We start from the raw sequence: 19,793 nt of genomic DNA, 5'->3' as shown, positions 1-19,793 counted from the left end.
TGAAGCTTAAATGAAATAATGCCTATAGATAATCAACAAATATTACTTCCCTTCCTCCTGGCAGAACTCAATCTTCTACAGAATCCAAGTAAGACACCACAATGACCGTCTGGCATGACCTATGTCTGTCCAGCACACCATTCTGTGGCCTCACAGATAAAGAACCTGTGTAAGTACAGAACAGGAAGATAGCTGGGAAATAATCAGCCAGTTCTGAGATGCCACCATGGCTCATGAGGGAAGGGTCATCTGCCAGAAGACAAAGTAGCCTCCTCTTCCCTGCAGAGTCTCCAGAAATCTCCACCAAGTACATGTAGAAACCAGTGCCAATACTACAGTGGTTGGGAGGATGCAGATGTGGCCCGAGGCCATGGTTGTCTCACGTGCGCAGTCACGTGGCAGTGAAGGGACAAATAAGACCAACTAAGAATTCACTGGGCTGATACAAACAGCTGATGGATGCAGCCTCTCAGGGGAAAACTTGCATTATATCACATGACACCTTCAGCCGCTTTCGTGACATTTCCAGGGCTGTGCCAATTTTGCCGGCTGCTTGCAAGGCAGCTGTTTGAAGCTGCATCCCTTTCTCTACGAGGAGAACCTCCTCGGGCACCCAGCCAAGCTCTCCCCCTGAGAGGCTCCCAGAGGTACAGTATGACCAGGTCTGGGCCACACTGCCATGCTCGGTGTACTCTACTTAATTATTTAGGGAATAAGGCATTGTTTCCTTTGTGGGCAAAGCTTTCAGAATATTTAAAATTCACGGGAGAAGACAAGGAGTGGCTCTTTTTTAGCTCCCTCCCTTGAAGTAAGGGATATGGCTTTCAATCGGGTTGTGGGAGTCCAATTCCAATTTTCCAGAATATTCCATCCTTGGTGAAACATGCCTGCTTTAAAAAAAAAACAAACAAAAAAAACAGAGAAGAAAAAAAAGGGAGGAAGCCCTGACAAAGGCCAAGCTCGATTAATCATCAGTTTTGTCCCATGGGAGTCACTTTCAAATTTAGCGGATCAGATTCTGTTGGTGCCAAAGTCAGGTAGGAGCCCAGCTATTGCTTGGGAACACGCTGGTTGCAGGGAGGTACGGGGCCCCCCTAAGACAGCAAGCTCTGCTCAACCCCAGGTCCAATTCAGTGCTCGTCTCACCCAACTCCACATCCTGGAAGAGATGCCACAGGCCATCGAGGTGGGCACCTGAGGGCCCACAGAGGTGGGCTCACAGCCCCGGATGAGACATGGGGAGGGGCTAGGCACACCCCAAGGCAATGCCCAAGGAACACGTCCCCACACCACAGATGGGTCACCTGAGGCCCCAGGACGGGTGGAGGGCCCACTCCCTAAAAGGACAGTTAATGCACTGTCTCCAAAAAGGCAGGCAGGTTTCCAGGGGGCCTCTGCACCCCAGAGCCGCATACCTGAGCACCTGCAGGGGGTTCATCTCTCCCAGCAAAGCTCAGCCCACAACACGGTCTTCCTGAGGATGAGGAAAACCTGGCAATGCCCAGAGTTGTGTGCTCCTCAGAACAAGAAGGTTTGGACAAAGCTTTTGCAGCCGTCACAGGCCACCTCCTTCTGTCCCTGCCCTGTGTATATACCCAACCTGTAACAGGTGCCCTCAGGCTCCCTCAGACACCCACCCGGCTGCCTGTGCCTCCCCCCCCACTGGTCGGAGTTCCCCCAGACGTGTCCACAAGAGCAAATCCCCCTCCTCCAAATGGCAGTGCTCACCTACATGGAAACAGCTCTCTCCTCCCCCTACCTCTTGGCCCATGTTCTCCCCTCTCTAAGCTGAACATGCCCAAACCCTTTAAACAAGTGGTTCTTATCTCTTTTTGAGTCAAGGACCCCTTTGAAAATCTGATAAAAAACTATGGCAAAAAAACACAAAAAACTATGGCCATCCTCCCTAGAAAAGCACATGCACATATACAACACTCCATACAGTTTGTGGGGAGGGGTGTTCACAGACCCCTGAACTGCATATAGGGACTTCATTTTAAGAAAACTTCCTTCAAATCATCCTCAGGAAACATGTGGCCAGACCCCTCCTGCTCTGCTCTCCCTCCTAAATTGGATGAACTCTGACACCCAGAACCAAATACAACATTCTAGATGCAGAGTGAAGCAGACCCATCACCTCTATTATAGCTATTTTCATACTTCGACTGAGGTCTTCAAAGTTTTAGCCAGCCTTCTAGACAACCACACCACCTGGGCGGACTCACATGGAACTCACCATCAACTCAAAATACCCAAGTCTTTCACATGCTCGGGAAGATCTGCCCCACTTCCCACCCCTTTACCTCGGGGAGAGCCAGGAGGCCACACCCTCTGAGTCACCCAGCATCATCCAGCCTCCCGGTCCTCCCTGCTCTGTTCATCCCCAAATCAGAGCCAGTCCTTCGCTCCTCCCTACATTCTCAAATCCTCTGTGGCCTCACTGAGGTCCTTGAAATCAGCGGGCGCCAGCTGTCCAGCCAGAATATTCCCTTCACCTTCATGCCTTAACAGACACTAGGCTGGTCCCTGAGGATAGCACTCTACACACCACGCACAGCCCGTCTGTTCCTCTCGCCTCCCACAAAAGCAGAACACAAGGGGAGACGGGCAATTGGTGTCCTTGTGGCCCCCCGAGCACGTGGCTCTCTCTGAGCCCCTGAAGGCGAGGCCATTCCAGCCACCTGCCTCCCCTCCCCACCCTCACCAGCCTCCAGGTGTTTCCGGTGATTGATCGGGGGCTTCAGCTCCGAGCCCAGCTGCTTCTTCCAGCCACCTCCTGTCACCACCACCATCCACGCGGATAGCCCCCAGCACCCTGGACTCAGCCCCTTGACCTCCGCCAGTCCAATGCCTTCTTCCCCATGCCCTTCAGTGACTTCCCTTCCTTCCTTGAATGGCCCATACCCTTCCCACGGGCTATCACTGTTCCCAACCCCGTGGGAATACCCTGCCTCTCAGCCTGATGCGTCCTGCCATCCGCCTCCCGTGCCCACATCCAAGCAACCGGGCAACATCACAAAATTGGGTGGACATGTTTCACTTTAAAGGCATGTTCTCAGACCTCAAACTGTCGCTCTGCAATGGCCCACAAAGCCTGGGTTTCTCTGGGAGGCTTACCACCTGCTCCCAATTTCACACCTTTTTCTTCTTCTCAAACTTCCCACACCCGGTCCTCCACCCTTTTTTTTTTTAAATAAATTTATTTATATTTATTTATTTTGGCTGCGTTGGGTCTTCGTTGCTGCACGCGGGCTTTCTCTAGTTGCGGCGAGCAGAGGCTACTCATTGCAGTGGCTTCTCTTGTTGCAGAGCACGGGCTCTAGGCGCGCGGGCTTCAGCAGTTGTGGCTCGCGGGCTCTAGAGCGCAGGCTCAGTAGTTGTGGCACACGGGCTTAGTTGCTCCGCGGCAGGTGGGATCTTCCCAGACCAGGGCTTGAACCCACATCCCCTGCATTGGCAGGTGGATTCTTAACCACTGCACCACCAGGGAAGCCCCTCCCCCCTGCTGTGAGCTGATGACCCTGTCTCAAACATCATGGAGAAAACAGGAGGCTTGGACTGGAACTCATGCGTCTTCCACCCCACCCAGACCTGCCTCTATCTGCTCCCACTGTGGCCTCCTTCCCTCCTTTCCAGGAGAGGGTGCCTCCCTCTCCCTGCTCCAAGGGACAATTCTTCCCCTGATGCCCTGAACCCCATGTCTGTCATCTTCTCAAGGCCTGGGCTGCTCTGTCACCCCGCTTCTCTTGGGCAGCATTCCTGCCATCATCACGCATGCTGGAGTTCTCCTATCTTAAATACCTTCTCCCTTTACCCACAGCCTCTCATGTTGTCTTATTCCTCTGCTCCCTAAACAGTCAACTTCTTGAAAAAGTGGTCCACGCATCCCCCACGCAACCCCTGTTCCAGCCTCCCATTCAACTTCCAGCCCACCTGGTGTCCGGCCCCACCTCGTCACTGACTGGGCTGAGGTCAGGGCCACCAGCGGCCACCATGCCACCCAGTCCCAGGCCACTTCTCAGCAGCGCTTGACACTGACGCCCAAGCCCTCCTCCTGGAGACACGGCCCCAGTTCCTCCTCCCTCCCCGGGGGCTCCTCCTCTGTCTTCCTTGCTGGCTCCTCCTCTTCTACCGGCCCCTCGACAGTGGGTGTTCCTGAGCCCTCTCCCCCTCTGCCCACCCTCCCGATCCATCGTGACCTCACGCAATCTACCTCCAGTCTGACCTCCGCTGAGCCCAAGCTGCATACAATCCACTGCCTTCTCCCCAGCTCCACTCACCACCTCTGGCTTAACATGATGCAGTTACTTGACCTTGACTCACCCACTCCACACCTAACCTGCTCCTCCTGTAGGCTTCCCTACACCTACTATTTGCTTAACCCCCAAACCAAATGGGTCCTCTTTATTTCCTCCCTCTCCCGTATCCTTACCCCATATCCAATCCCTCTGAAAGTTCTCCAAACCATCTGTGGAATCTGCCCACTTCACTCCCTCCCCTCTGCAACCTTAGGCTCAGCCAGCATCCTCTTTGAACTGGAACCCAGGAACCCTGTCACTTCTTCTTGCTCAGGGCTCGTCCTCTTCCATCCATTCTCCACAGAGCACCAGAGAAGTCTTCTTAAAAATTAGGAAGGGCCGTGTGGCAGGCCTATTAAAACCCTTCAGTCTTGGACTTCCCTGGCAGTCCAGTGGTTGAGATTCCGTGCTTCCAATACAGTGGGTGCAGATGCGATCCCTGGTCGGGGAACTAAGATCCCACACACCACGCAGCGTGGCCAAAAAATAAATTTTTAAAAAACCTTCAGTCTTATCCAATCTCATGGCATCTCAAATAAAAACCATAGGCCATGCCACAGCCTATGAGGTCCCATCCACCTTCATCCCTTCCTACTTCTCTCCAACCTCAGACTGGGCGCCCTCCCCTCACTTGCTGCCAGCCAGCCCCACAGGTCTGATTTCAATTTCTCAAACATTCTGGGCAGCTCCTTCCCACGCTGGGTCTTCACACCTGCTCCTCCACCTAGAATGGGCTGCTCCTGTTCTTCACGTGATGTATAGCAGCTTAAATGTCACCTCTTCAGAGGCAGCTCATAAACATACATTCTAAAGTCAGTCTCAGCCCTTGCTTCTCTCTCTCATGGCACTGAGCATGACTTGCAGTTACTTTATTTGTGGATGCTTTTAAGAGGTTTTTTTGTTGTTGTTGGGGGGAGGCGAGGGCTGGGAGTAGGCAGAGACAGGCAGAATCTGTCTCCCTCACTAGAATGTAAATTCCATGGGAATAAGAGGAACCATGTCTGATTTAAATCATTAAATGTTAAAATGATAATATTTTGGATATATGTGTTTAAAATACATTAAAATTTATTTCACCTGTTTCTTTTGCCTTTTTTTTAAATGGACAATAGAACATGTAAAATTACATATGTGGCCTTCATATTTCTATTGGACTGTGCTGGTCCAATTGGCAAGGGTTGGGGGGAAGCAGATTATGATATTATGTTGATATAACATTGTATTATAGGGACTTCCCTGGCGGTCCAGTAGTTAAGACTCTGTGCTTCCAATGCAGGGGGCGCAGGTGCGATCCCTGGTCAGGGAACTAAGATCCCGCATGCCACAAGGCGCAGCCAAAAACAAACAAACAAACAAAAAAACCCATTGTCTTATAATCAAATGTTTTATGTGATAAACAATACAGAGGGGCATGGGCCAAGTATTCAGGTACACAGAAGACAGGTAGGTCAGGCTAGGTTAGAGCAGGCTTGAAACGTCAAACTAAAGAAGATGAAGTCATGAATCATTTCTACTTAGCTGGGCGCCCTGTGAATTGACCCATAGTCTAGATATTCTTGTCTGCATAAGACCCAGTGTTCCCATGCCCTCCCTTCCCCTTCTCATACTTAGAGAATCAGACTCATCAAAAGAAATGAGGTTTTGTTATGGTCTGGTTTTTCTTACCATCTCAGCTTTGGGCCACTGCAAGACTCAAGAGTGAGGTCAAGGAGACAGCGCTGTGCAGAAGCACTCAGTCCATCTTCCATGGGACACGCCCTACATCAGATGGTGGGGCAGAGGGCACAGATAAGCCATCCCCACCCTGCCTCTGCCCTCAGGTGTCGAGCTGACCCTCCGGGTCACCACATTAATGTTCATTCCCTCCAAGAGATTATCTGCTCCCATGGAGCAAGGAAATCCACTTCTCACAGAGGTTAATAAACTTACAGATCTCATTACTCAAAGAGGTCACGCTGGCAAGAACTTTAATGCATTTTTTAGAAAAGGTCTGGAAGAATTATTAACAACAGAACAGTGACTGGCTACTCAGAGACGCGAAAGCAAAAAGGGGACTGATGGGGATGAAGCAGGCTCTCCCCTCCTCCCACGCGGCATCCCCGACAGCTGCGGACAGCAAAGCTCCTGGAATCCAACCAGGGTGGCCGTCTCTGACTGCCCATCATCTGGGTCTGGGACTGCTTGCCTCTGCTCCTACCCCCAGGTCTCTTGGATGTTGGCAAGTAGTCTAGCTGTGGTGACTGGCACCTTTGCAAACTCACATTCCTGAATCTCCAACTAGTCCCTCAGGTTGCTCACAAATCTGTATTTGCCCCAGCTAACTCCCTGCCCCACCCCCAACAACCAGCTGTACCAAAGCATTTCCTCTCTTCCCGATCTACCGCCTGGTTCTCAGATCAATTCCTTAGCTCACACTGAGAAGGAAAAGCCAGTTGGGACTTCCCTGGTGGCGCAGTGGTTAAGAATCCGCTTGCCAAGGCAGGGGACATGGGTTCAAGCCCTGGTCCGGGAAGATCCCACATGCCGTGGAGCAACTAAGCCCTTGCACCGCAACTAGTGAAGCCCACACGCTCTAGAGCCCGTGTGCCACAACTACTGAGCCCACATGCCACAACTACTGAAGCCCGCGCGCCTAGAGCCCGTGCTCTGCAGCAAGAGAAGCCACCGCAATGAGAAGCCCGCGCACCGCAACGAAGAGTAGCCCCTACTCGCCGCAACTAGAGAAAGCCCGTGCACAGCAACGAAGACCCAACGCAGCCAAAAATAAATAAAATTAAAAAAAAAAAAAAAAAAGCCAGTAGACCCAGCTCCCTCATTCCCCTTTCCACCACAGCCTCAAAATGCCTCCATACCTGCACCTTGCCTGGTCTCTAAGGATGACCCTCCCAGCTGAAAGCTCTTGTTCTAGTTCCCTCCTGCCTCCAACCTCACTGTGCCAACCTCACTGCCTCTCATCTTTCTCTAATGCCTTCAACCTCCTCCTTTCCTTTCCCCCTCAGACTTCCAACATGCTCAACTTATGAAATAAAAATCAGTCTTCCTTCTACCCTGACTCACCCTCAAACTCACCTTCATCTTCAGCCAGACTTCTCTATTCCCCTACCACACGCTCACTCCTTAAATCACTGCAGATGGATTTATGCCTTCACACTTGGCTGAAGCTGCTCTTAAAATCCATCAGTGCCCTAACACTCCCACCCTCACAGTGGTATTTAGCAGCATGCACCTTGGGTCCCCACCCAGCTTTCTGAGGTCTTCACTCCTGTTGAGTACACCTCCCTTTTCAGCCTCCTCTCCCCTGGCTTCCGCGACACCTCTCTCCTCCAGCCTTCCTCCAATGTCATCACCTCTAAGACTCACCCACTGGCTTCTTTTCCTTCTCTTCAACTGTCATCCTTTCCCAGAGTTCCATCTTCCCCTTCTTGACCCACTCTCTCCTTGGCTGATCAAATCCATCTCAGAGGTGATGGCTCTCAAATCTGTACCTCTGATTCTATCCTAATTGCTAAGTGCTAGAGCTGAATTTCTACTGATAGAGGCCACTCCATATGACCCACTACAAGTGGAAATTCACCATAATCACCCCAGACTAAACTCTCATCAATTCCCGCCCCAAAACTGCACCCCCTCTTGTGTTCCCAATCTTGGTTAATGGCACCACCATCCACTCAGCCATACAGTCTAGAAATATCCGAATTGCTGGCAACTCTGCCTCTCCCTTTCTCTCATTTCAACAATCAAGAGCCGTGGGTCCACCTCCCACGTGACTCTCAGGGCGTCTCTGGCCTCCAGAAAGTGCATCTTAAGAACATGGATTCTGCTCTCAAACAGGCTTGAACTTGGTTTCCAACTCTGCCACATCCTGGCTGGGAGCTTGAACAGATTACTAATCTCTCAAGCCCAGTGTCTCCAACTATGAAAGTGAGGGTTGTTGTGAGAATTAAATGAGATATTATATAGACACACTCTGCATGGTAACTCCAACCCACTAAGTTCTCATTAAATAATAGTTTAATTTGTGTCCTAACTTAGCGACTCTATAGGAAAGACGTTCAGGCTTTCTACCTCTCACCTCCAGCAAGGTGTCTTACATATATGTTTCTATTTTATTGTATTATGTACATTCCTAGAAGCTGCCTCAGATCTAGAACAGAACAGGGCAAGGTTTACATTACATAAGTCTCTGCCATATCTGCTTTCTGCTCTCAACATTTCTTGCCTGGACTGTGGCTAGTTCCTATGAGGTCTCTTTCCTCTAATCTCTTAACTTTCTATGCAACCCTTCATTACCATCTCTGGAATAATTTTCCTAACGCAAGTAACATTCTTCTCTTCAAAACTGGAAGTGTTCCCTCATTATGTATAGACTGAAGTCCAATTCCATGGGATACAGCATGTTTCTGCCTCCTACCCCAAGTCACCTCTTCCTCTCTGAGCCCTCTGCCTGCCACTGCCCTGGGGGTCAGGCCTCATTCTCTGGTACCAAGACTAACTGCTCCCCCCACCTCCAGCCTCACCCATGGCTGGCTCCCTGCCACCCACAGGATGAAGACCCAACCACTTGGCACAAAGGCCTTTCCTTCATGTCTATATCTTCCTGACCCCTTCTCCACACTCACCATGTACTTCACATTCTTTCTCACCTCCCTGCCCACTACTAAGAGCTAACGCACATCACAATGTGTATTTCATTTAATCCTCACAACCACACTATGACGTTGGTACTATTATCATTCCCATTTCACAGATGAGGAAACTGAAGGTCAAAGAAGGTCAGTATCTTGCTCCAAGTCATACAGCCAGCGAATGGCCAAGCCAGGCCTGAGTACAAGGTTTCTGTCCTTGACCTCCATACTCCACTGCCTCCTATAGGAAGCTCTCTCCATCTAAATGCTTCGCCTTGCTCTGCCTTTCTGTCTGCCTGGGAAACTCCTACTCATCCTTCAAGACTCAGTTCCAAGGTCATCTCCTTCGAGAAGCCTTGTCTAACTTCTTGCAGAGTTAAGCATTTCATCCTTGTCCATATTTCAATACAAGGGCTTATCTCATTGCCCTAATTAGCTGCCCACCATCCATCTGCCTCAGGAGGGCAGGGACCCTGTTCTAACAACCTCTGTCCTCCTGGAGCCTGGCCCAGAGAAGGTGCTCAAGAGCTAGGGGATGGCCATTGGTCAAAGAGTCAAGAAAGCTACAGAGTGGGCTTCTCTGGTGGCGCAGTGGTTAAGAACCCGCCTGCAAATGCAGGGGACACAGGTTCGAGCCCTGGTCGGGAAGATCCCACATGCCGCAGAGCAACTAAGCCTGTGTGCCACAACTACTGAGCCTGTGCTCTAGAGCCTGCAAGCCACAACTACTGAAGCCCGCGTGCCTAGAGCCCGTGCTCTGCAACAAGAGAAGCCACTTCAATGAAAAGCTCATGCACTGCAACGAAGAGTAGCCCCCACTCGCTGCAACTATAGAAAGCCCACGCACAGCTACAAAGACCCAATGCAGCCAAAAATAAAATTAATTAATTAATTAAAAAATTTTTCTTAAATTATAAAAAAGAAAGCTACAGGAGCTGATGAACAGATGAAGGGTGATGAGAAAGGAGTTCAGATCCATATAAGTGGGTGGGAATCAGAGATATGAGCCTCTGAAACCAACTACTGTCTAGTCCACATGGCCCCTGGTCCCATATCCCTCCCATGTTAGTCCACTAGGTAATGTTTGGTTGATGTCCACCTCCCCACTAGACTGCAAGCATCATGGGACCATGGATGTTCATCATTGTGTTTGTTCCCAGCACCTACAACAGTGCCTGACACAAGGTAGATGGCCACGATTCCTTGAAGGAATAAGAGAATGAATATACAATGAAGGGTTCCCTAACCAGCAACACAAATCCCTAGTCTGATGCCCACAATGGGGAGAACTCCTTGGTTTTTTTGTCCACACTTGCACCTCCCCATGAAAGCAACTGGTTGGTAGACTGGCTTTCTTGTTGGGATGGGTGGGTCAGCTTCCTAACCTTCCTTGTCCACTGGCTGGTAACATTCCTCCACCCACAGGACTGGAGAGGCTTAGTGATATGAACGAGAGCTTCAGAAGGCAAACCGCATATTCTCTGGGTCACCCAATGACAAGGAACCAACCTTGGCAGTACTCAGGACGGGCCAGCAGCTGAGGACTCGGGGAGCGCCCAAGAGGATTAAAGATGAAGAATGGACCATTCCCAACCATGTACTCCAGAAGGTACCTCAGGAGTACCTTGAGGAGTACACCTGCCAACCTCCTACCCAAAACAGAAATGATCATGATGATCACGGTGAAGTTGGCCACCACTGATGAAATATTTATGTGTGAGACGTTGTGCTAAGTGCTTTACACACATTTTTCTCATTAATCGTCTCCGTCCTTTAACAGCTGAAGACAGTGAAGCTTAGAGAAAATGACTTGTCCAAGCTCACACAGCCAACCAGGGGGGCTGGGGTCTGTACTGAGCCCCCCTGAGCCCTCCTGACAGGTGGCCTTCCGTGACTCATCTTGCTGAGACAGTCAGTTTTATCTTCAGTCCACTCGGAGGGGTTAGAGAGCTCATCCTCAGACCCATGACCTGAAATCAGCCTCGATGCCGCCTCCACCGGGAGCTCCTTTTCCTGCCTTTTGGAGCCTCCAGAAACAGGCTCCATTCCTCTTCCCCAGGAGGACCTTTTCTCCATCACCCACCCCACCCCCGGGACAAACAACTCTCCTGTTCTCCATTTATCTGAACAACCCCAATTAAAAGCTTTCCCAATTAAAAATCCCAAAAGGGATCCAATGCCTGGGCAGCAGGGTCTACAATATTCCTCATTAATTGGATCCCTATGGACAACCCCTACCCCATAACCCACAGACAAGATTTCCCCCAGAGCACAAAGGGAGGAAGGAGGACAAAGGGCTGGCTGGGCGGTTCTGCCCCTCACTGGTGATCTGGACCAAGATCTGCCCAGGACAAGGCAACAAAAGAGGGACCGTCAGAGCCCCTCTGGTAGCTGGGACTCAGCCTCAACTCGGCTGGGAGGCACCTGGGTACTAAAGGGTCTCTTACTGCACAGCTCTCAAGCTAACTGCTTTGGCTGGTGGCGATGCCTCATCCTAAGCTTTTCTGCATGGGGTGAGGGGGCGCCATGGTCCCCAATTCCTCAGAAGAAGAAGAAGACGAAGACAATCAACCAGGCTTGTGAATAAAATTGTTTAAAAAGAAAAAAATCTCTAGTCGTTGACAAATGTCTAAATGTGTTCCCCACACGCGTATTTTTATTCTAACAAGCTAATTTGAAATATAATTTAAATAAATTCTACCAGAATGATACCATATGACTAACAGCACCCGGCGGCAGAACTTCTGGAGGCTTCATCGTACATTCAGCAGAGGTTTCCAACCTGACACTGTTCCCACACAACGCACACCCGCTAGGACACCGGCTCCTGCTGCCAGCGCGTGCCTCCAAGCCTATAAATACGACTCGGGGGCAGCCTGCGTGAGCAATACCTGTAAGTGTAGACACAGAACACACGGGGCTTGGGGACCAGCGTCTCCAAACCCATGCAGATTAGAAGCTCTTTGCCCCAATTCCTCTCGAGGCTGCTTTTTGCTTAATTTATTTTCATGCTAGAAAAAAAAACAAAGTCTAACCCTCAAGATCCACAAGGTCAGGACCTGGTACACCTGAGAGTTCTAATATTCTGAAAAATGCTTTTTCTCTATTGTAAATCTGTTTGGGGGCTGCTGTTCACTTTCGTCTGACAAAGGTGAAGGAAGTTTTTCTTTTCAAAGGGAAAAGGAGATCCCATCCCCACTCCATATGCCAAAAGGAAGTCTTTCTCCAAAGGTTTTAGACGCCAATGCTGGCTGAGTAACATATCACAGGATTTACCCAGGTGTTTTTTTTTTAATTGCCTGACAACTGAAGCGGGGACTGAACCGTCCCTCCTGTATGTATGTATGTCCCTGCCAATCCCTTCGCCAAGGGAAGCCTCTCTGCAGGAGGGGCCTGATGCCCACCAGACAAAGGGCTTTGCAGCAGAAGGGGCAAAGCGGTGGGCACGGGTGCTTTCTGCTTGTAGAGAGCCTTCTCCTCCAGGTCTTAAAGCAGAATTACTCTGCCCTGATATTTCCAAACAAGCAGAAACAGTTTGAGCAGCTGGGTCCTGGTCCACCAACACCCTTAGCAACAACGACGAATCCTTAGTGTTCTTACCAAGATTCACTAAGGAGCAGTGACTCACTCAAAATTACACAGTCACCACAAATTACCCAACGTTAATTGTGATCCTGGTTTCCTCTACCATTTCTTTCCTTCAGTAATTCATTTAAAGCAAACAACTGCTTTAAAAGATTATCAAAATGTCGTTTTTATTTTTTAAATTATACCCTGCCTTGTTCTAGAAAGGACTTAAGCAGGTTTGCAAAGATGTATAAAATTCGGCAAAATGACAAATCCAAGTAGGTTTGGATTTAAATGATGATGTATATTTAGAGTGATTGGCATGGAAAGATGTCCATTCAAGGTATTTCAGGTTGAAAAACTTATGTTACAAAACAGATGTATGATATGATTCCATTTAGATAAAAATATACTTGTTTTATGTAGACAGAGATCTAGACACGGAGACATATATTCCAATACATGGAAAAGTCTGCAAAGACAGACATACGATTGCTGATGGAGGTTATCCCTGCAATGTGGGATGACAAGTAATTTTCACTTCCTCCTTTATGCTGTTATTTTTTAGTATGAACATGTAACATTTTTATAATTAGAAAAAAGCAAAGCTATTTACATTTTGTTAAAAAAAAGAAGTGGTAGATGAAAAAGGGTGAAGGTAAAACAAGGGCAGGGCCATACAACTGAATGAGGAATAAAGGTAAAGGATGAGGTCTGATAAATTTGCTAAGGGGGACCACACATCTGTCTCTTAAGTTCCCCAGGAGCCATTACAGAAAAGAAACCTAGTAATTTACACAAATCATTGAGTCCATCAGACAAAAGCAAACCACCTGCTCTGCTCGGGGTCTTCCTTCAGGGGACTGTGCACAAGCAGCAAATGTGCCCTCAATTCCATTCTAAAACCTTCAAGGCCAGTTGTTTCAGGACTGTTTCCAACAAGAATGATGGCATCTTCCCAAAGTGAAAGTCAACCCAAAGTGAGTATTCATTTATTCCTATTCACTCATTCATTCAGTACATATCTACTTAGTGTCTACCCCATGCCAAGTACTGTGTATTTTTCCATCTCTGACACTCAGGGTGATGCTAAGGGCTTCTAAATAATGAGGGTGATCCTACATGCTAAAGGTCTCTCTCTCCATAGTGCACTGGGGTATCTTTCCTAAGTTCCCCAGATAGTTCCTCTGACACCCTATGGATTACAATAGTTTGTTGAAACTCACACAGAAAGCTGGTACTTGTATATGTGGCTTATTTCCTCTTCCTCAAAACTCCACAAGGGCAGGAACTAACTAGTAGCTCATCCCGGATCCCCAGTAGACTCTCCAATTGCCTTACAGATGAAGAGACTGAGTGAACCTCAGAAAGCTTAAAATACCCACAACAGGGGACTTCCCTGGTGGTCCAGGGGTTAGGACTACGCATTCCACTGCCATGGTCCCGGTAGGGGAACTAAGATCCCAAAGCCACGCTGCACAGCCAAAAATAAATTAAAAAACAAAACAAAAAACCCCACAACAGGACCAAGAGAAGACAAGTTTCCTCAATATATCTGAGAGACTGTTATCTATTTTAGTCAACACAAACCCCAAAGTAAAGTCTGTAATTTGTAGGAACTATGTAATTAGGTGTGATTCAGAGGGAGTGGAAAATGAAAGGAGAAGGAATGGTCATCAGAAGAAAGCTAATCGGTATAGATTACCAAAAGAAGGCCCACAGTGTTAGATAACCAAGATTGTTACATTGCAACATAATCTTGGCTGAACAAAACAAATGAGTGTAAACTGAAGCCAGACAGAAATACAGTAGATCTTGTTTGTAAACACTGACAAAATCATCCACAAGTCACAACAGCAGACAAGATGGCTTTTCTATTAGCCTTCTGCAGGCGGGTAAAAGGGTAATTTACAACCCCAATGCTCGGGTGAGAGCCGACAGCCTGAAAATTAACCGAAGTCACAATAAAAGCTAAATGGCTTGCTTTAGCATTAAAAGAAAACTGCATCCAAATGTGATTTCTTTCTCTCTTGGCCCTTGCAACTCTCAATTTAGCGTGCTATATAAAAGGTAATCCAAAACTCATCACAACTTCCAAGCCAGCATCCAAGCAAGGCTGCCCACCACATTCAAGCATTAACTCAATCAAAAAGTTTATTGGGGGCCTATTAGGTGCTAGACACTGTGCTAGCTGTTGGGATTCACTGGTGAAAAACAGAAGACCCTATCCTCTCAGGACGCTATTGGGGAAGGCAGATGATAAACAAGTAGGTAGAACCCAAACGACAGCAGGTGTGCTGTGGTGAGCAATTGTGGGAACAAAAAGTATGGTTACTGTCAGCATGTAACAGGGGTGGTCAGGAAAGTTCCCTGAGCAGGAGATTCTGATGTCAAAATGCCAAGGATGAGAAGGAGGAAGGTATTTGCAGAGTCAGGGCAAGAACGTTCCACGCACAGGGAAGAGCAGGTTCAAAGACCCCCCAGGCAGGGCAAGAAAAGAAAGGAGGCCAGTGTTAGCAGAAGGCAGTGGGGGATGGCCAGAGTGGCTGGGAAGGCGGGGCACAAGCCAGCTGCCTGTCAGCTGGAGGGTGTTTAAGGAAAAGAGTGATGTGACCTGATTGAAAAGCCGATCACTCGGGCTCCCATGTGGAGAATGGACTGGAGACACCCCAGAGTGGAAGCTGGGGGGACTGTTAGGAAGTTAGTCCAGGAAGGAGGCTACAGTGGCCAGGACTAGAGTAGGAGCTATGATTCTAGGGAGAGGAGAATGCACCCCAGATAATATCCCATAAGTAGAACCCCTGGGACCCACTGACAGCCTGGATGTCAGGGGTAAGGGAGAGAAGAATCAAGGACGACTCTTACAAGTGGGTGGATGGTGGGCCCATGGACTGGGATGGGGAAGAAAGAGGGAAGGAGAGATCTGGAAGGAATATCAAGAGCTCCATGCGTGGACAAGAGCAGGAAGCCCTGAGAAAGGGCTGTGTTAGAAGTACAAACATGGGAGTCACCAGCATATAGATAGTATTTAAAGCCATGGGGGCACTTCCCTGGTGGCGCAGTGGTTAAGAATCCACCTGTCAATGCAGGGGACACTGGTTCGATCCCTGGTCTGGGAAAATCCCACATGCTGCAGAGCAACTAAGCCCGTGCACCACAACTACTGAGCCTGCACTCTAGAGCCCGCGAGCCACAACTACTGAGCCCGTGTGCCACAACTGCTGAAGCCCGAGCGCCTAGAGCCCGTGCTCCGCAACAAGAGAAGCCACCGCAACGAGAAGCCAGCGCACCGCAACGAAAAGTAGCCCCTGCTCGCCACAGCTAGAGGAAGCCTGCGCGCAGCAACGAAGACCCAATGCAGCCAAAAATAAATAAATAAATAAATTTATTAAAAATAAAAATTAAAAAAAGCCATGGGGGGATTGGGTTGGGATGGGATAACATTACCTAGGAAGAGAGTGTTGACAGCGAAAAGGAACCAGGACAAGTTCCTAAACAACCCCATCACACTGAGGTCAGAAAGAGGAGCAACCAGCAGCGAGACTGAAGAGGAGCCATCAGGAAGGGAAGAGGAAACCCAGGAGAGTGTGGTGGGAAGGAGGAGGGAGTGGCCATGGGGGAGGAACGCTGCTGAGAAGGGGAGGAAGACAAGGACAAGGTCATCAGTGACCCAGCAGTTCTGGTGAAGAGGTGGGGACAGAAGCCAGACTGTACACTGTGAAGGGCTAACCAATGGTAGGTGAAGGAAATGAATGGAGACAGTGGGTTTGGACATCTCTTTTGAGATGTTTTCAGGTGAAGGGGAGCAAAGAAGTGGAAGAGAAGAAGGACAGGGATGTAAAACGAGAGACACTAAAGCTGTGCTGTCCAATATGGCGGCCACTAGCCGCTTGTGGCTATTAAACTTGAATTAAAAATCAGGTCCTCAATCGCACTAGCCACATTTCAAGTGCCCCAGAGCCATATGTGGCTGGTGGTGGCGGTATTGCACCACGCAGATACAGAATGTTTCCATCAGTGTGGAAAGTTCTACTGGACAGCACTGAACTAAAGCATGTTTGTGCACTGATGGGAAAGACCCTGGAGAGAGAGGAAGCTGAGAGAACAAGAAATGTTCCCTGACAAGGTGAACGGGGATGGGATGAATGGTCCACCAGGAGGGGTGAGCCTCTGGTAGGACAACAGGTGGGAAGGAAAACACAGGAGCAGCTGCACACGGGACTGTAGCAGGGCAGAAAGATGAGGCTTTTCCTTGGACTGTGGCTCTATTTTGTCAATGAAAAGGGAGGCAAGGTGTGCATGGGGAGGAGAGAGAGGTCTGAGAAGGGGAGAAGGTATGAAGCAGCTTCCTTGGGGAGTGAGAACACAAACTTAGTGGGGAAACCACACACTTAATGCAAAATACTTCTCAGAAGAGAAGCAGGAAATAGCAGTGAACATCTGAATGAGGAAAAGCATCTTAAGTGGGGAAGAGATAAACTCAGGGTTTTTTTTGTATTTTTCCCTTAAATCTTGGTCATGTCTAGACAGTAGAGCCATGACAAAGCTGTAGGATCACAGCAAGATTTTCTACTGGCTGCCCTTTCTTGGTTCATCCCCCTCCATCCTACTCAACTCTCGGAAAGGATGACATTGGTTCTATTTTCGGTTAAAATGGCTCCCTCCACCCTCCTCTGTCTGAACTGCTTACCCAGCCCTTAGCTCCATCTCAACTTACAGCCATGGTTTGTACGTTCACATAAATTATAGAAGAGGTGGATATATTAAAAATGGCAGAAGTAGGTAGGAGTTACAAACCAACTGTTACCTACAAGAAGTGAGTAATAGACACTTATCAGATGATGTTAAAATTACATGAAAGGCATATTCAATGTTTAAACAAAATCTCCAAGCTACTCCTCCCTGCTTCTCTACAAACAAAAATTATTTTCTGACATTTTCTTTAAGCTTTTATGAGTAAACATTTTCATTTCCACAGAACTATTTGATCTCAACCACAGAGCTTAAATATTTGTTTTTGATCATGCAAGCGTGTTGGGTTGGTTTTGTGTTGGCTGGGGGCAGGGGGGAGAGAGAGTGTTAAAATTACCCAGATCCCTTTTATCTTCCATCTTGAGACCTACATTTGCCAACTCCTTCTTCCCATACATTTTTTTTTAAAAGTATGAAATCTGAGAGCCTCAAAGCTTCCCACTGCACAAAGAGCAGCCCTTTCATCGCTGACCAAGAGGTCACTGGAAATGTTACAGAAAAACTAAATGTTACAGAAAAACTGTTTCCCAGCCAGGGTGCCTCTGGTACAATCACTCACACCTTCTGTATGTGTGAAATCTGGATCCGCACCAATGTCTTAAGCAAATCTCCTGGCCCCTCTCTGTCCCCACTGACCTGCTCATGTTGGTCTTGAGTTCTCACACTTCCCTTCTCAAAATTCCTCTTGGCCTCCCTCTGTTTCCTCCAAACACTTTACAGACCACATAGATAAAATTCACTGGGTAAAATGACTCCAGAAACTTACCTGGAGTAAAGTAAGGAGTAAGGTGCAACAAAGCCACTGACCCATGAGAGCTGGGTCTGGCCACCAGGACAATCCTTCCCCTTTCCACTCCTCACCAATCCCATACAGGAAAGCAAGCTCTCTAGACCCACCCAGCAGAAGTCTCTGGGTCTTGAGAAGTGCTGTTTGAAGGCCACTAAGCTCAGCAGCAGGGGACACAGAGACTCAGGAACTCTGGCTCACTTACCCACCCCCAACTCCCAAGCCCACAGTCAGGCTGTGGCTTCCCCTCTGCCGATGCGCTCAGCGTCCTTCTACAAACACTCATCAGCTGCCTGCCCAACCTGGGAGAAATCACCCCACCACTTCAGGCCTCAGTTTCCTTATCTGTACAATGGGAATAGCAACCGTTCCCTGAGTGTGCACAGCACATCATCAATATGGGCTCACATCAGGTGAGTAGATGTAAGGAGTTAATTTTGTTATTAGCACAGCGGCTCCCTGATTCACAGCGCCTACTGCTCAGAGAGACGCCAAGGAGAAATCAATTCTGCTTTTTAAATTACTTTATATACTCAGAAGCATTAGTCACTTCGACAGAGTACTTCAACTTCTCTCCTGAGCATCAACTCAGTTGTTTCAAAGACTGAAGCCTTACCTACAAATCCTCAGTCATCTCAAAGCAGACTCAAAGTCCACTATTACTACACTGGGGATTATTATTATTTGGTGTGTTCCCTTTCCAGGAAAACTTCGATTTTCATTTTGTTTGTAATAAACCCAATCGTGCAGAAAGACTAATTGCTTCTTAGACTCCAAAACACAGGCCCTGGAGTTGATCGCGCCCGGAGCGAGGGGACCACGGAATGGCCGAAGCACGGAGGCCGGCCAGGGTGCCTGTCCCCGCCCGGCGCCCCCGCGCCCGCGCCCGGGCTGCCTGGGAGGGGAAAGGCCACGGGCGCGGAGCTGAAAGTCCGCGCCCAGGCCAGGGTGCCCCTGCCCGGTGTCCGCGCGCCGGGGCGGAGGGCGCGGAGTCAGGCGGTCTCAGGCTCTCAGGAGCCGACTGCTCGCTGGCTCCAGGGTCCCGGCGCGGGGTGTAGGGGCCGGCTCGCTCTCGGGGCTCCGAGCCCGGGGGACGCGAGCCGCGGCCCCGCAGCCCCTCTGGGGCTGCGCGCGGGGCGCGCGCGGCGCGGTCTCACTCACCCCATCTCCGGCGCTGCTCCGGCTGCCGCTCCGACGGGGCCTCTCGTGTTCGCTCTCCGCCCGCTCTGCAGCCGCTCCCCGCGCGGCACATGCGGCAGCCCGTGCGCGCCCGGCTCAGCCCCGGCGCCGCTCCATTCCGCGGGGCTGCGCGCCTGCCGCCGCCGCCGCCGCCGCCGCCGCCGCCGCCGCCACCGCCACCGCCACCAGGCGCGAGCGGGCGGGCGGGCGGGGTCTTGGTCGCCGGGGGCTGGGCGGCCGCGCTCGGGCGGTATCCGCCCCGCCCCACTCCCGCCGCCCGGCTCCTTACGTAACCTCTTGGCCCCCGGGGCCCGGCGCGCAGCCGAGGGGCGGGGGGCGCGGCCGTGTGTGCGGCGTCCCCCCGGCGCCGCCCCGCGGTCGCCACCCGCCTCCTGAGCACCCCCCTTCCCTTTGAGATTCGACATTGGCGCGCCCCCGCCCCACGCCCACCCGGGGTCTTGGCGCAGTGCCGCGAGCAAGCATCCAGCCTGCGGGATTGAGAGTCCCGCTCGCAGCTGGAGGGGACTTGGGGCGACCCTTAGTTTGCAGATGCTGGAACGAGGCCCCAGGAGAGGAAGTGATTTG

The 19,793-nt window shown here is 50.0% G+C and overlaps 1 protein-coding gene across 4 annotated transcripts in view; it reads right to left on the bottom strand.

Moving 5' to 3' along the window:
- Nucleotides 1–19,375, bottom strand: part of HOMER2 (homer scaffold protein 2) — a 96,752-nt gene extending 77,377 nt beyond the window's left edge. For all 4 annotated transcript variants that reach the window (XM_057544192.1, XM_057544191.1, XM_057544193.1 and 1 more), the window contains exon 1: nt 19,191–19,375. In XM_057544192.1, the coding sequence (XP_057400175.1) occupies nt 19,191–19,195 (5 nt within the window). In that variant the 5' untranslated portion in view covers nt 19,196–19,375. The remainder of the gene's footprint in view (nt 1–19,190) is intronic.
- Between the last annotated feature and the right edge of the window lie 418 nt (nt 19,376–19,793).

Source organism: Balaenoptera acutorostrata, chromosome 3 (assembly GCF_949987535.1).
Source record: "Balaenoptera acutorostrata chromosome 3, mBalAcu1.1, whole genome shotgun sequence".
Classification (NCBI taxonomy): Eukaryota; Metazoa; Chordata; class Mammalia; order Artiodactyla; family Balaenopteridae; genus Balaenoptera; species Balaenoptera acutorostrata.
This window is presented reverse-complemented; position numbering and strand designations above follow the sequence as displayed.